This window comes from Lissotriton vulgaris, chromosome 7 (assembly GCF_964263255.1).
Source record: "Lissotriton vulgaris chromosome 7, aLisVul1.2, whole genome shotgun sequence".
NCBI lineage: Eukaryota > Metazoa > Chordata > Amphibia > Caudata > Salamandridae > Lissotriton > Lissotriton vulgaris.
The window spans coordinates 1508284444-1508300538 of NC_141695.1; the positions used below are offsets into that span (position 1 = coordinate 1508284444).

Below are 16095 nucleotides of genomic sequence, written 5' to 3' on the forward strand. Positions count from 1 at the left end.
ACAAACTACATCCCTGATATAAACTCAAGGAGAAAGTAGTGGTTACATACCTCCTCCTTCCCGCTGAGGTTTAAGCACGAATCGCTCAGGGCTTGCAATGGCCATTGCGGCAGTCTGATCTCCTTCTTCACCCTGCCAGAAACGAAAACATAAGCAAGCCACTTATTATTCACTGTATTTTTTTTCAGACTCAATTAGTATAGTGCACACATTTTCTAGTCATAATATTTTCATTGATGGTATCCTGGGGCAACCTAGGATCTCATTGTGCATCGGGGATCAGCAGATGAGAATGCCATGAGACGTAAGCCTGGAAGCCATGTATCCCAGTTAATACCCTGCTGGCAGACGAAATAGTCTCTCTCAAGAAAATGCATGTGTAGAAAGAAATCGGTTACTTATCATAGGTGCCATCCTTACTTACACACAGCCTTTCTGTAGACAAACAGCTAATTCTATATATCTCTGAATATACCCTTCTAATCAAGGTCTGCCTCTGCATAAATTAATCCTTTTGCTTTCTCGTTAGAATGCAAACATTAAACTAAACACAAGGGTATTATAGTGTTAGTGGAAGATGTTGCCAAGGGTACTGCTTGTTGTCTCACAGGTTTGGGTTGTGTAGGCATTAGTTTATCTCTGAGGTTTCAAGTGTGTTTAAAAGAAAACCTTGGTTTTGGTACAGATTTTTTATGATTAGAGGATGTGCTAGACTTTTCTGGTAATCTTCCTAATTGGAGAAGAGAAGATCCAACATGGACACAAAAGTGATACATTCAGCTGTAGGTTTATAATGTTGTTCCAATCGAGTTTTGATGGGAGTGTTCAATGCTAGCTTGCAATTCCTGGGGTACATTCTTCTGCTGGTATGCACAGTGAGCAAGATGGTCTTGTAGAACAGATGCTTGAACTTCACAGTCTCGAGTGATGCAGCAATTTCAAAGGGATCTAAAGAACAAGCATTTGCAATGCAATAGGTCTCGCATTAATTAAGTTTGAGCTATTGGCATTGCTAAATATTGCAACACCAATTGCAACAAAAGTCTATAAATTGTAGGCCAAAAAATGTGTATTTGTTTTTGTAGCAATGGTGGCATGCTGCGCTTTAGATGAATATGTTTAAAAGTAAAGTGTGCCATACTGCGATTGCTACAATAGTTAATTGTAGATGTGTTAACAATTGATGTGCGCACTGATGGCTGGTGGTGTGTGTGCCTGTAGAAATTGTGCACTGATGGCTGGTGGTGTGTGTGCTTGGTGGAAGTGTGTACTGCTGGCTGGTGTTGAGTGTGCCTGGTGGAAGCGTGCACTGACGGCTGGTGGTGTGTGCCTGGTGAAAGCATGCACTGACGGCTGGTGGAGTGTGTGTGCCTGGTGAAAGCGTGCACTGACTGCTGGTGGTGTGTGGGTGCCTGGTAAAAGCGTCCACTGACGGCTGGTGGTGTGTGTGTGCCTGGTGAAAGCGCGCACTGACGTTTGGTAGCGTGTGCCTGGTGGAAGCGTGCACTGACGGCTGGTGGTGTTTGTGGCCGGTTAAAGCGTGCACTGACGGCTGGTGGTGTTTGTGCCCGGTGAAAGTGTGCACTGACGACTGATGGTGTCTGTGTCTGGTGAAAGTGTTCACTGACGGTGTGGTTGTGTGTGAGGTTGTGTGTGTGTGTGGCTGTGTGTGAGGTTGTGTGTGTGTATGGCTGTGTGTGAGGTTATGTGTGTGTGTGTGTGTGTGTGTTGTGTGTGTGTGTGTGGTTGTGGGTGTGTAGTGGGTGTGTGGACACTACTATTCCAGATACACTGTATCAGAGTGCACAGATATACTGCACTGCTTTAGTCTCACTGCACAGATGTACAATACTATTCCAGATACACTGTTTCAAAGTGCACAGATATACTGCACTACTTTAGTCTCACTGCACAGATGTACAATGCTATTCCAGATACACTTTATCAAAGTACACAGATATACTGCACTACTTTAGTCTCCCTGCGCAGATGGACAATACTATTCCAGCTACACTTTATCAAAGTACACAGATATACTGCACTACTTTAGTCTCTCCTGCGCAGATGGACAATACTATTCCAGAAACACTGTATCAAAGTGCCCAGATATACTGCACTACTTTAGTCTCAATGCACAGATGTACAATGCTATTCCAGAAACACTGTATCAGAGTGCACAGATATACTGTAATGCTTTAGTCTCACTGCACAGATGTACAATACTATTCCAGATACACTGTATCAGAGTGCCCGGATATACTGTACTGCTTTAGTCTCACTGCACAGATGTACAATACGATTCCGGCTACACTGTATCAGAGTGTCCAGATATACTGCACTACTTTAGTGTCACTGCACAGATGTACAATGCTATTTGAGATACACTGTATCAAAGTGCCCAGATATACTGCACTACTTTAGTCTCACTGCACAGATGTACAATGCTATTTGAGATACACTGTATCAAAGGGCCCAGATATTCTGCACTTCTTTATTCTCCCTGCGCAGATGGACAATACTATTCCAGATACACTGTACCAAAGTGCCCAGATATACTGCACTACTTTAGTCTCAATGCACAGATGTACAATGCTATTCCAGATACACTGTATCAGAGTGCACAGATATACTGCACTATCTTGGTCTCACTGCATCAATATGCATGTTTTTTGTTTTATTTATAATGCATTTAGGGTGCATTGATTAAACTAGTAACATCCATCACACTGCAGGGATATATAGTGTAATATCACATGAGTTACAGTACGGCTCACTGCACAGATGTACAATACTGTTCCTGTTACACTGCAGTCAAGTGATATCAATAAACATTTTTTTGTATTACTACTATTGTTTTTACTAAACAAGTACCATCATACAGCACACTGCAGAGACACACTGTGCAACATCGCATCAGTTACAATACCGGTCACTGAACATATATACAATACTGTGGTGGTTATACTGCATTCCCCCACAGGGTACACAATACTGCTTCCCTCACATTACATCACTCCAGGCAGATGGACGTGAAATCTTTGATTACACTGCGACCAATTTCACTATCAAGAACACCACTCCTGTTACATTTCATACCTCAGAGAAGGGTATATTTCATCACACCGCATAGATTTGCAACGCTCTTGCACTACAATGGATTCTACTGCACATATATACAGGGCTGAATCACACTGCATATATATATATATACAGTATTACTTCGGTGGTACTGCAACGGAGTGCAGCTAATAAATACTGATTCACTTACAGTACACCACGCTGCATGGATATGATCCACTGGTGCAGTGCATACATCACGTTACGCAGCTATACACGACTGCTTGAGGCACTGCATCCATCTGCAGCTATGCCATACTGCTTCGTTACAATGTATCACACTGCATAGCTATAGGACACTTCTGAACTACACTGCACCATAATGTACAGATGTACAACGGCGTTTCAGCGGCACTGCATCAGAGTGCACAGATAAACAATATGCAGTGTGATGCAGTTCAACAAAGCAGTAGACATGAAACGCCTCTGCACTACACTGTATCATGTCGCACAGATACACAGCCCTACAGTACATCACTCCATTGTTTCGGTTACCCTGCACCACACGGCGGGGATCATTAAACCGAACCCACGGCACTGCATCACACACTGCACAGTTATGACATTCTGCATCACAATGCAATTCAGTTACACTGCAACAGTTGGACGCCACGACCACAGTGTTGGGGCCAGGCCAGCCTACACCCCCACACCTCTCGGGGACCAACGTGACTATATCCGATTCTAACAACTCTCTGTGAACTGTTCACGCCATGAGCAAGATTACCTCACTTTTAACATCTAATAAAGAATGGTTTAAAGCTCGGTGCTATGTTTGGCGCTATATAAAACGTGCAAGTATAGAAGAGTGAGCATAGAGAGTGCAATGAAGTTGCAAACACCGCATGAAGCGCCCTGCGTGACCCCCTCGTCCCTTCACTCACCTGCAGACTCCCTCCAGTGCTGGGACCGCGCTCATGTTTTGGGTTGGGGGTGGAGGCGGTCGCAGCGCTCCTGACACTCCCCGTCTTTGGAAGAATGCAGGGCAGCGGCGACGGAGTGAGATCACTGCCGTGTGTCACGGAGGCTCGCGGGCTGTGAGGGGGCGTGCTTTTGGAGGCTGCAAAAGTTGGGGGAGTAAAACTGTGGCCGGCGCTCCCCCTGTAGAGGGGAGGGGCTGTGCCTTCATGGGGTGGAGACAGACTGGACAGTTCAGAGACAGGTTACCAAAACAGAGCCTGGTGTGAAGCACAATTCATATGAGAGGCGAGTGAGGAATGCATATATATTAAAATAAATAAATAAATAAAACCCCAGTGGAAATCCCAAAGGAAGGAAACATGTGAAGGCACAATGATCTCAAATCAAAGGGCGGCATTGCGTTTTTTTTTTTAACAAAATGAAGAAAATGATACGAGTTGGAGAACTTAAAACTGGAACAAGAAGACACGAACAGAGAGAACAAAAGAAGAGGAGCTAGTAAAAACGCACACACACACACACCTACCTGCGGGGCAGGGCGGAGGGGCAAACGCTGCCTGGAGAACGGCTAAGAGCACACGACTGCAGCCCACAACACCAACGAACTAAGCATGACGCACTGCAACACAGAGCTTCATGGAAAACCGCCCAGCTCTAACCCCACGCAAACCTTCTCGACAAGTTGGGGCAACTCTGAACGCCTGTACCCTCTCGATGAGTCGGGCAGTGCTGTTTCAAACTGTCCTATAATGTTTAGGAGTCGTGTGTACGGATGCCGTCTCTACATGTTTGATTATGCATCTTTCGTAACTTTTTTTCCCTTTCTTTTTTCGTCACTGACAAGATGTTGCGCAGGAAGGGGTTCCTCAGACCTCTCAAGGAATCGGACAGAGAGGCTGGTAAAGGAACCGGGAAACAGATAAAACTAGTGGAGAACCAGCACCGCCTCTCCCCTACCTCCTCCACCGCCCAGGGACCCACAGGAATGACGGCACAAACGAAACCAAAAAAAACCCAAAAAAAACGGCGTAAACATAATACTAAATCCCGCCCCTCCAGGACTCCCTGACCTGCCTCATGGTTGCCAAGGCAATATTTCTAAAAATATTGTCGTACTACCATAAGGCAGGTCATGGAGTCCTCGAGAGTTGGGATCCAGAGCAGACAAATCTGCTAAACAGGAGCTTTTTCTAATGGCAGGCCTCCATTTCGAGAGGCCTGCCAATGGAAAAAAGGGGCGTGGCTTCACGCCATACTGAAATCCCCTGCTCACAATATCTCTTTGCCTGTAGCAGGGCCATGCCCTGCAATGCAGGCTTCGACCTAAAAAATGGTTTCATGGCAAGGCGGCCTCTAAAAATTCGGGGGAGGAAAGACTTATAATGTAAGAGTGAATTCTTAAGGCGGAGATCTTGAAGATTCAACCATTCCATCTGTTCATTCTCTGTTCCTTTCCAAACACAGAGAGCATAATTAATATAACGCTTTTATAATTTAAGGCCAATAGAGAATGGAATAGAGTCATAATAAACAGTGTCTACTTCAGAATCGCCTACACAAATACAGGCCAGACGGTGCAAAAGCTGCTTCCTTTGATGCCCGTGAGATCCAGAGGTATGGATCATTTTCGAAAGTACTTCTTAGTAAGCCTTCGCCATATGCATTGTAGAACGAAGTCTGTTGAAGTATCTCAAAACCAATTGTTCCTTTTAATGACTCTCTCCGCTGCCACCCAAGTAGCCATATGTACGAAATTGTATACAATGACAAAATTTCCATAGTCACCAGCAACTGTGTTGAAGTCTCTAACTATAACTTATCCACAATGTTTGGTACTTCTGACGAGTATTTTATACATTGAAGGTTGTGAAATCACATGCTCTTTTAAAAATACATTGGCAAATGTTAATAATGGCTCTAGTACAGATCCAATACCCTAAAGGCTGGAAAAGTTTTCTTCTGAATGTTCGATCCTTGCCCCGACATCATGTGGAGATTTGGGATACTATCCAAAGTCACAAGCCTGAAATATGTTTCCTCACGGAAACATGGCTGAAGCCTCACACTGTTCCATCCATAACTCTGGGTATCCCTCAAGGATATAAAATTTTAAGACAAGACCGCCCTATAAAAATCGGTGGAGGAATTGCCATCATTTTTAAAGAAAACCTCCATATTACGGTAGTGGAACAAATTAATTTACCTACTATGGAAATAATGATTTTTAAAACTCACACCAAAACTAAGGATCACTGGAAAGGCGCCCTAGTATATCGACCTCCGGGCCCCAATGCTGGCTTTTCACTCGCCTTAACTGAAATACTAGCCCCACACTTAAGAGCTAAAGAAAATTTTATTGTTCTCGGAGATTTCAATTTCCATGCAGATATTGCAGAAGATCCTGATACTAAGCTTCTCCTTGCCGATCTGGCTCTTTTAGGTCTTCACCTAAGAAACTGTGGCCCTACTCACAGGAAAGGCCACACATTGGACTTGATTTTTACCAATTATCCTTTAATACACTGTCACCCTCCTATATCCATCAGCTGGTCTGACCACAGCATGTTGGAATTCTCCTTCTTGAGACTAGATAAACCCTCCGCTCCCCCGGCCAATATGAGCATTACCAAAAGAGCATGGCATAAAATTACTCCAATTTCCTTTGAACAAACTTGGAAAGAGCCAACTATTTCCGACTCTGACAATATCGATTCGGCTTTATCCAAACTAAATAGTTCTCTTCTAGAGACCATAAATTCTCTAACCCCGCAAAAGACTGTAAAAAAAACCCCGACCACCAAAAAAGAAATATGGTATTCCGACTCACTAAAAACAGAGAAACAAAAATGTAGGAAACTGGAAAAGCAATGGAGAAAGGATCACTCTCTTGCTAGTAAGGTACTCTACCAGCAGGCCATATCCACCTACTATAATAATATCAAAAAGGCAAGAAAAACCTGCCTGCGGTCCCAGCTTGATGAAGCTGCAAACTCCACTAGAGAATTATATAAAATTCTCAAGACTTTCACTAACCCCTTGGCATGTGAAAGTCCGGATACCTTCTCTCAAGAACTATGCAATATTATTTCCCAATTCTTTGAGGACAAAATTGACACCATTTACAATAAAATCCTAGCCAAACACCCTAATAACCCGGAAGACTCCACTACCTTATGTCAAGAAACCCCTTCAGAGACCCTTAAAGTCATTCCAGAAGTTACAGAAAATGAAGTACAAACACTCCTGGAAAATATGAAATCTGGCTCCCCTCGTGATCTTCTCCCGGCTAGGTTAACTAATAACCTGAGCAGATCATTATGCCCTATCATTACTAAAATCCTTAACCTCTCTTTTAAAGAAGGTAAGCTCCCGCAACAGTGGAAAGAGGCAACTGTGAACCCGATACGTAAAAATACCACCTCTCCCTGGACCGAACTCTCCAACCTCCGCCCCATCTCCCTTTTGCCCCTCCTGACCAAACTTGCTGAGAAACATGTCAACACTCAGATCTCTAGCTTTATCGAAGCAACAGGGGGCCTGGACCAATCCCAATCTGGGTTCAGGCCCAACTACAGCACCGAATCTGCACTCCTCTCCGTGACCGATAACATCAAGATGTCACAGGATAGAGGAGGCTCGATGATTCTGGTGCTGTTAGACCTGTCAGCTGCTTTCAACACTGTTTCTCACAAGATCTTGCTGAATCGGCTACAAGGAGTGGGCATTAGAGATCAGGCACTTGCATGGGTGGAGAGTTTCCTTTCTGGTCGCTCACAATCTGTCAGCCTGGGCCCCTATCACTCCATCTCTAGGGCGCTCACTAAGGGGGTGCCACAGGGCTCATGTCTAAGCCCCACATTATTCAATGTGTATGTGGCCCCCCTTGCTGAGATTGTGAGGAAGTACGGATTCACCCCAGTGTCGTACGCCGACGACACTCAACTCCTCTACCCTTTCCATGCCCCTGACCCTAATGTTAGGGAAAACTTTGCGGAAGGCATGAGGGCCATCTCCAACTGGATGGCCGCCAACTACCTCCAGTGCAATGTCGGGAAGACCGAAGTGATGTTTTTTGGGAAAGCCAGCATGCTTTGGTCTCCTGATTGGTGGCCCCAAGATTTGGGACCTGTACCTTCCCCCAGACCCACCATCAAAAATCTTGGTGTGAAACTAGACCAAAACTCAACTCTTAAAGAACATGCAAATGTAATTGCAGGTGCTTGTTTTCACACCATTGGATTACTCAGGCGAGTTTTCCCCCTGTTACCTGACACCTACAGAAAGACCCTGGTTCAAGCCCTTGTAATAAGTCGCCTCGACTATTGCAACGGGCTTCTGATACAAGCCAATGAGGATGCCATCAATCGTTTGCAGGTGGTCCAGAATACGGCGGCAAGATTGATTCTGAATGCCCCCCCTAGAACTTCTTCTGGACCCCTGTTGAAAAAACTTCACTGGCTCCCAATACGCCAACGGGTTAAATTCAAAATTTGCTGTACTATACATAAGTGTCTATTCGGAAATGGCCCCAATTATCTAGCCAAACTATTCCAGCCCTACAAACCGGAACGAGAATTACGGTCAAGTAACCTACTCCTGCTCAAACCACCTTTCATTAAAAAAGCCAGACAAGGCGGCCGAGCCCTCTCATCAGTGGGGCCGGCCCTGTGGAATAACTTGCCGCTCAGCTTAAGACAGATCTTCAATCACCTCACCTTTAGAAAAATGCTAAAAACAAATCTGTTTATGGAGACATACCTTTAGGACTGCTGTCTATACAGTATCTTTGGCGCCTGTTGCTGTCAAAGCGCGGAGATAACCCTTTCGGGCTCGATTCTTGCGCTATAGAAATATATAAATAAATAGACAATTGGACGCCCGAATGAGTGGGAAGTTATTTTTGGGATTTTCAGTAAAAGCAATGCTGGTATACATGGCTATTTAGTGATCAAAAAAGTGGCTTCCTTGGTGGTAATCCACTTCTCGTGTACTGAATTTACGGCCATTTTCTTAATCGTATCCTGGAGTTCAGATGTAGGGTCTCTCGATAGTGGTTGTAGTTCTTCCTATCTTCTAACAATCTTCTGGCATACCTCTGATAATCACACCCTTTAGTGGATGGCCTAATTATAATCTCTTGATTATCATCAACATTCTTGATTACCTTTTCTTCATCCTCTGTGAGGGTGAAGTGTAGTGTTTTGCTCTGTTTCTGGTGTGATGATTTTCTGAAAATCAATACTTTCAACAGTAGTAATCTTCAGACCAAGTCCAGCAGCCGGTGGAGTAAAACTTTACATATTTTTCAGATCTGTAGAATGATAGTGTTACAGTTCATAGTTTTGTCTTGGAGTGCTTGTGTATTTGATTTTTCTCATGTTAGACAGGAATTCCAGTCTGAACCTGAAAGGATTGTTCCTTAGAGTGGGTCCAAAACATAATCTTTTATTGAGTTATATGGTTTACAAAGTAATTATCACGTGAAGGTTTACTGTACTGTACAATTGCAATATTTGTTCTTTTCGTATTCATTTTATGTGCCTTTCCAGCAGAGTTTATTGTTTGTTGTGGCCTTGTAGGACTATGAAGGTATCCTTTGATGAACATAATTAGTTATTTTCTTCTAAAAGACTTTCTGCCACTACATTTCATGATGCATCTTTCGTGATTTTGGGGTAGACCTGGTATGCACGAAACTCTCGGGTCCAGGCACATTCACAGTGATTGTCATTTCAGCATTTACAGGACATATTCTGTATTATAATTACATATACAATTTTTTGTCACTTTACAGGTGGATTGATTAGCGGAGACACCCGCTTTCCTATTTATCCTCCTGTCCTGAAGAAATTGGCATAAAATAAGGCAAACAAACCTGTCGACCTCTTGTTAGTAAATGATCAAAACAGTTTATGATATTTTGAGATGGGCTGAGAGTGAGACAGTAAAATATTTTAATCCCTCTGATAAATGTTTAGCTTCTTAGTCGGTAAACTCACAGTCATTAAACGACATTCATCAACTTGAGCCATTAGCTCACATATTAAAGCAAGATCAGGGTGAGATGTCTGCAGTTATCTCCTTCCTTCTCTACGGGTTCTAAGCTGTGCTGGCTAACCCTGAACCATTATGTCTGCTGTTACCAAGGAGTTAACACCAATGATGAGAAAGCCAGGACACAGTACGCGTCGCTCATGTGAGTCTTTTCCTACATTTTTAGGTATGTACCCAAGTATTTGGTGAATGAAGGACCCGAGCATCCTGCTGAGTAAGCAGATCTGTTCGGCGAAGGTTGGAAAGAGAGGGTGAAATGTTGAGTTCTGACAGATTGCCACACCAAATCTTCCTCGCCAAATCTGGGGCAACAAGAAACAGTTTTACTTGATTCTTTCCCACACCTTCTGCAAGACCTTTAAAAGCAGAGGAATTGTGGGTATGCATATTTTAGATCCTGTGACCAACTAACCATAAAGGCATCCCCCAGGTAATCATTCGGACATAAGCGTAGGGCACAGATCGCAGAACAGATTTCAGGGCTGTGCCAAAGAGGACTTTATAGGAACATCCCAATTCGGGCGAGACCATGTCTGTCATGTCAGGATAAAGCTCCCATTCATAATCCTCTAGTGAGACAGGACTCAAGGCACCTGTTTTCATGTTAAGGGTGTCTGCAAGATGGGCTATCACTGGAAAAAGGCTTGCCACTAGGCCAATCACCACAAACACAAGACATCCAAACAGAGGGTCCAAAACCCACAAAGCCCTTTCAGGAAATTTAATAAACAGGGATAATGTTGTCTGCAAGAATCTGAACCACACTCCCTGAGATGGTTGAAAGAAAAGTCTTGAGGGCAGTGACTGTCTGCACCTTTAGCAAATTGATTTGATGCAAACAAAGGGCCCCTCACTATCACCTCGCCAAGGTCAGCACCCCAAGCCAACAAAGAAGTGTCTGTAACGAGGGTGGCACTTGAGGACCAAAATGCTGGAAAAGCACATCCATCAGCAGATATTTGAAAGAGCAGAATGGAACAACTTCACAGAAGCTGAGCGACTTCCCCGATGCTGGAGCCACTGTATTTTTCCCAAGTTACTAAAACACCCTAATTTGCCATCTGGCCTGAGGAACCAATAAGATACATTAAGCACAGCAGTCGTAGGACCCGAAGAATCAGAATCAGAAATGTATTCAGAACCATATCCCAAATAGTCGCGAGCTTCTGAAGAGTAGGAAAAGCTCTCATACTGGTTTTTCCCAAACAACACACATTAAGCATACTCTCTAAGTGCAGGATGATGTGGGACTTGTGTAGGTTGACAGAGAAGCACAGATCCGTGAAGGTTCGTGGTGCATTATGGATGGTCAGTGACGTGCATTGGGGACTCAATCTTCACCAGCAAGTCATCCAGCCATAGAAATGCATGGACTCCAGACCTTTTGAGTGAAGCCGCTACCATGCTCAGCATTTTGGTGAATGCTTATGTAGAAAGATTGTGAAAACAAAAAGGTAGCACAGCAAACTGTTAGAGCTGGAACGCCACCATGAAGTACAGAGTACGCCGGTGAACAGAAGCAATCCGATGATGGAAAAAGGGCAAGCATTACCTGGCTCAAGGACAGCATTTTGAAGTTATGCTACTAAATAAAGATGTTTAGAAACCTCACATCACATCATTTTTCCTGTACATTTTCCTCTTTTACACATAGTTACATTTTTCTGTTCAAGGAACACTGGCCTACATTTAGGGTGTAACATTGAAGGTATGAGCAGTTTTAACAGTGGGAGAGGGCATCAAATAAGATATTTGTATCAAACCTGAGGCCACAACATCAGGATCAGTGTCAATGGTCTCACCAACGGTGAATCGGATGTTGAGCCCATCATCTGACATAATGGCCTGGAAGCAATGCTGAAAAGCTGAGTTATTCCACTATACTCTTCAGGCAGGGGATAAACAGAAACTACAACTCATAAAAATGCCCTCATTGCGCACAACAAATATTTTTGTACAGAAAACTCATCACTCATCTTTTCCAATATTACACAAATATTTTATTTTATTCTCCACATATATGCATTTTCTCATAAAATGCATCCCATAATTACATTTTCATAGCAATTCATCAAAATTAACCTATACAATATTAGCTTCCCTCCTGACCTACCCAGTATTTGAGCCTTTTATGTTTCAATATCATGTCACCTTTATATGCCCAATATTCTTTGACTTCCACTGTTTGTAAAACATTTATAGGCATATGCATCAACATTCGGTAATACACGTCGGTAATAGCGAAAAATAACGAATCGCTATTAAGGACATGCAAACCGCGATGCATCAAACAAATCTGTAAAATTTACCGATTCAGTAAAAATCGCTATTAAATAGCGGAACATCACCCGCATGAGTAGCAAATACCGAGTTAGCTAATACCGATTCGGTATTAGTGAATCCGGTATTAGCGATTTCGGTAATAGCGAAAACGGGCAATTTACGTGACGCATCGGATGCGGCCCGATGACATCACAACCAGGAAGTAGGACAGCCACGCTGCATTCTGTGTTCGGAGTTGCACTGAGGAGGAGGCAGAGCACAGGAGCTGAGGACCAAGAGTGAACCTGTAGCGACCAGGACAAGGCAAGTAGGAGAAGATGGAGAAGGAGGCCCCCCAGGAGGGAAAGGACACACACCGAAAGCGCAAAAGGAAGTTCTCTGATAAGGAGCTGGAAATCCTCATCGAGTGTGTCACCAGCAACAATGACAGACTGTTTGGCAAATTGTCCCTGAAGGTGCCAGAGGCTGAAAAGCGCAAGATGTGGCTGCGCATCAAGGACAAGGTAAATGCCTGCGGAGTCACCCACCGCAGCATCGACGACCTAAAAAAACGGTGGTATGACCTAAGGAAGAGGGCCAAGGAGAAGATTGCGCAGAGGGTCAAGGATGCTGATGGCACAGGAGGGGGCACATCCAACGTGACGCCAAACACTGTCCTGGAGGATCTAGTGGAGTCCACCATAGAACGGGAAGCTGTTGTGAGGGTCACACGTCTGGACACCTCTGGTGCTGCGGAAGGAGGACAAGGTAAGAAGCATGGCAGCGTAACAATGCAGCGTGTAGTAAGTCCCTGCCCAATATCCCATGCCAGACCCAGTGCCCATGTAGTGTTGCCCAAACACATACCCTCACCAAAGTGTTGCACCATGGGAGTTGTAGTACATACATGAATGGGTGCATGCCAGAGCACGGAGATTAATACTGCAGCTAAGGGCCAATTGTCAGACAGAAAATGTAATTTATTGTGAGATGCCACTGCTATTTCAACATAATAGACCCTGATTATAACTATGCACTGTTTCACACACAGATACATCCCCCTACGATTCAGACGACAGTGCCCGCCTCGTCATCTCAGAGACGCCAGTGTTGTCAGAAGCCGAGTGCTCACATAGAGCTGAAGACATGTCCTCCCCTTCACCACCACGGCGGTCGACACCTCCACCATCCCTGCAGTCCAAGGCACCACCACCACCACCACCACCAGCACCAACCTTGTAGTCCAAGACACCACCACCACCAACCTTGCAGTCCAAGACACCACCACCACCAACCTCGCAGTCCAAGACACCACCACCACCAACACAACCACCACCAGTGCGGGCCACTCCGCAGAGCCGCAGAGCTGTAGTTCCCTCCCTGCCCCTGATGGAATCTGATCACAGTTCAGCACTCCCAAATGTTCCACGCCAGGCTGTCGTCACTCCAACCAGCCAAACATCATCACGACAGCGCATCAGGCAGAGGGCTGTGAACCCGGCTCGTGGTGCTGAAAGACCAGTCGATATGTCCGGAGGGTACGGAGTTGTGGAGGCCCGGATGCTGCGTGTCCAGCACCTGCAGGGGAGACACATGGGTGCCATGAAACTCTCCATGACCAAGCTATGCAACAAACTTAGCAAGATGACAGGCGCTATGCGTGAGCACACCACTGCCGTAGCTGCCGGCAACAATGACATTAAGCTGTGCCTGCAAGAACTCACACGTGCCGTAGTGGCAGGCCAACAGAGTGAGCGGCGTCGCCACAGGCAGATCATGCTGGCAGTGACTTCAACCAACAAGGCCATCGAAAAGCTCTGCAACACCACGGCTGTGCTGTCCCGCAGGTCCGTGTCCCTGCAAGTGGACCTAGGTCATTACTGTGGGGATGTGGCAAAGGCCCTTGAGAGGGTGACCACCGCAGTGGAGCAAATGCAGCCTGGGTCAGCCAGTGTCAGCATGCTGGGGGCGGAAGAGGGGAGTGAGGCAGCCTCCAGTGTCAGCAGCGTCTCCCTATCAGACACCAGCGGGAGGAGGCGCAGTGGCCGCAATGCAACTGCCACAGACTCCCATCGAGTAGAAGTCGAGGAGTCACAGGACAAGAGACTGGGGGTACGCGGCAAACGCAAGTGAACATGTGACTGAGTTACACTGTCCTTGGTGACGTAACCATGGCCAGACCAAAGTGCCGCACGCATCACCTGTACTGAGGGCGTGCTATTTGAGTTTGACTTTTACTGCAGCAGCAGCATGTTTTAGTTTTGTTTCTCTGCACCACTCAGGTGTCCATGCCCATTAAACCCTTGCAAATCGAGCCCTGTTGTCAAGTCTCTCTCTTACCTGTCTCAGAAATGATTCCGTGTGATGTATGCCCGCCTCCGTTGCCCTTCAGCTGTGTTGGGCACATGCGCCTGTCGGTGTTGGGGGGGTGGTTGCTGTGCACGCAGTTCATCCTCTCCGTCCACCTCAATGGGTATCCCCCTGCGTGCAGTGATGTTGTGCAGGATGGCACACACAGCAATGATCTGGCAGCAGGTCACTGGGTCGTACTGCAAGGCACCTCCAGTCTTGTGCAGTATACGGAAGCGGCTCTTGAGGATGCTAAATGTACGCTCAACCACATTCCTTGTGCTTATGTGTGCTCTGTTGTAGCGCTGCTCTTGTGGTGTCCCTGGGTTCAGGTAGGGAGTGAGTAGATATTCACGCAATGTGTATGCGCTGTCACCTGCAGGATGGGGAGAGAATGGACATCAGCATGATTGAACATTTACATGTGGGGATGGAGTGGGTGGAGAGTACGATGATGCATCAATATGTACCTAGTAGGTGTCCCTCTCCAAATTCACCGTTGATCAGGCGCCTGTGGAGGCCACAGTGACGGAATATATAGGCGTCGTGTGTGCTCCCGGGGAATTGGGCAACAAGGTCCGTAATTATGTACTTGGCATTGCACACCACCTGCATATTTAGAGAGTGATATGACTTCCGGTTGCGGAAAATGTATTCGGTGGCTGATGGAGGACAGATGGGGACATGAGTGCAGTCAACACACCCTATGACATGGGGGAATTGTGCCACCTGGTAGAATTCCCGTTTGGTGCGGGTCAGCTGCTGGGGGGTTGTGGGGAAGGTGATGTGGCGATTAATTAATGTCAGCATGGCCTCTAGGAACCGGTGGAAGAAGCGTGATAAAGCACTTTGCGACACGCCTCCAGTCTCAGCTATTACCCCCTGGAAGCTTCCAGACGCAAGCAGGTGCAGGCAGCATAGGACCTGCACATGGGCTGGTATGGCGTGGGTCCTACGGGTCTCGTGCTGCAGTAATGGGACCAGGTCTGGTATGAGGCGCATTATCATGGCACGGTTCAGTCTATACTTGTCGTAGACCTGTTCCTCGGTCTGCCCCAGCAAAGTGATGCGCACCCTGAAGATCCTGTCCTGGATCATCCTCCTGCGCTGGCCCTGGGCGTTGATCCTCCTCCTCCTAGCAAGCACGTACAGGGCAGCCATTTTGGAAGACATGTGGGGTTTCCCAGGGCTTTTTTGAAGGGTTACTGATATCATGGCACGGTTTAGTCTATACTTGTCGTAGACCTGTTCCTCGGTCTGCCCCAGCAAAGTGATGCGCACCCTGAAGATCCTGTCCTGGATCATCCTCCTGCGCTGGCCCTGGGCGTTGATCCTCCTCCTCCTAGCAAGCACGTACAGGGCAGCCATTTTGGAAGACATGTGGGGTTTCCC

The 16095-nt window shown here is 45.9% G+C and overlaps 1 protein-coding gene across 2 annotated transcripts in view; it reads right to left on the reverse strand.

Moving 5' to 3' along the window:
* The window catches only part of GSS (glutathione synthetase), a 673748-nt gene that overhangs the window by 116342 nt on the left and 541311 nt on the right, over positions 1 to 16095 (reverse strand). For both annotated transcript variants that reach the window (XM_086932359.1, XM_086932360.1), the window contains exon 11: positions 51 to 132. In XM_086932359.1, the coding sequence (XP_086788485.1) occupies positions 51 to 132 (82 nt within the window). The remainder of the gene's footprint in view (positions 1 to 50; positions 133 to 16095) is intronic.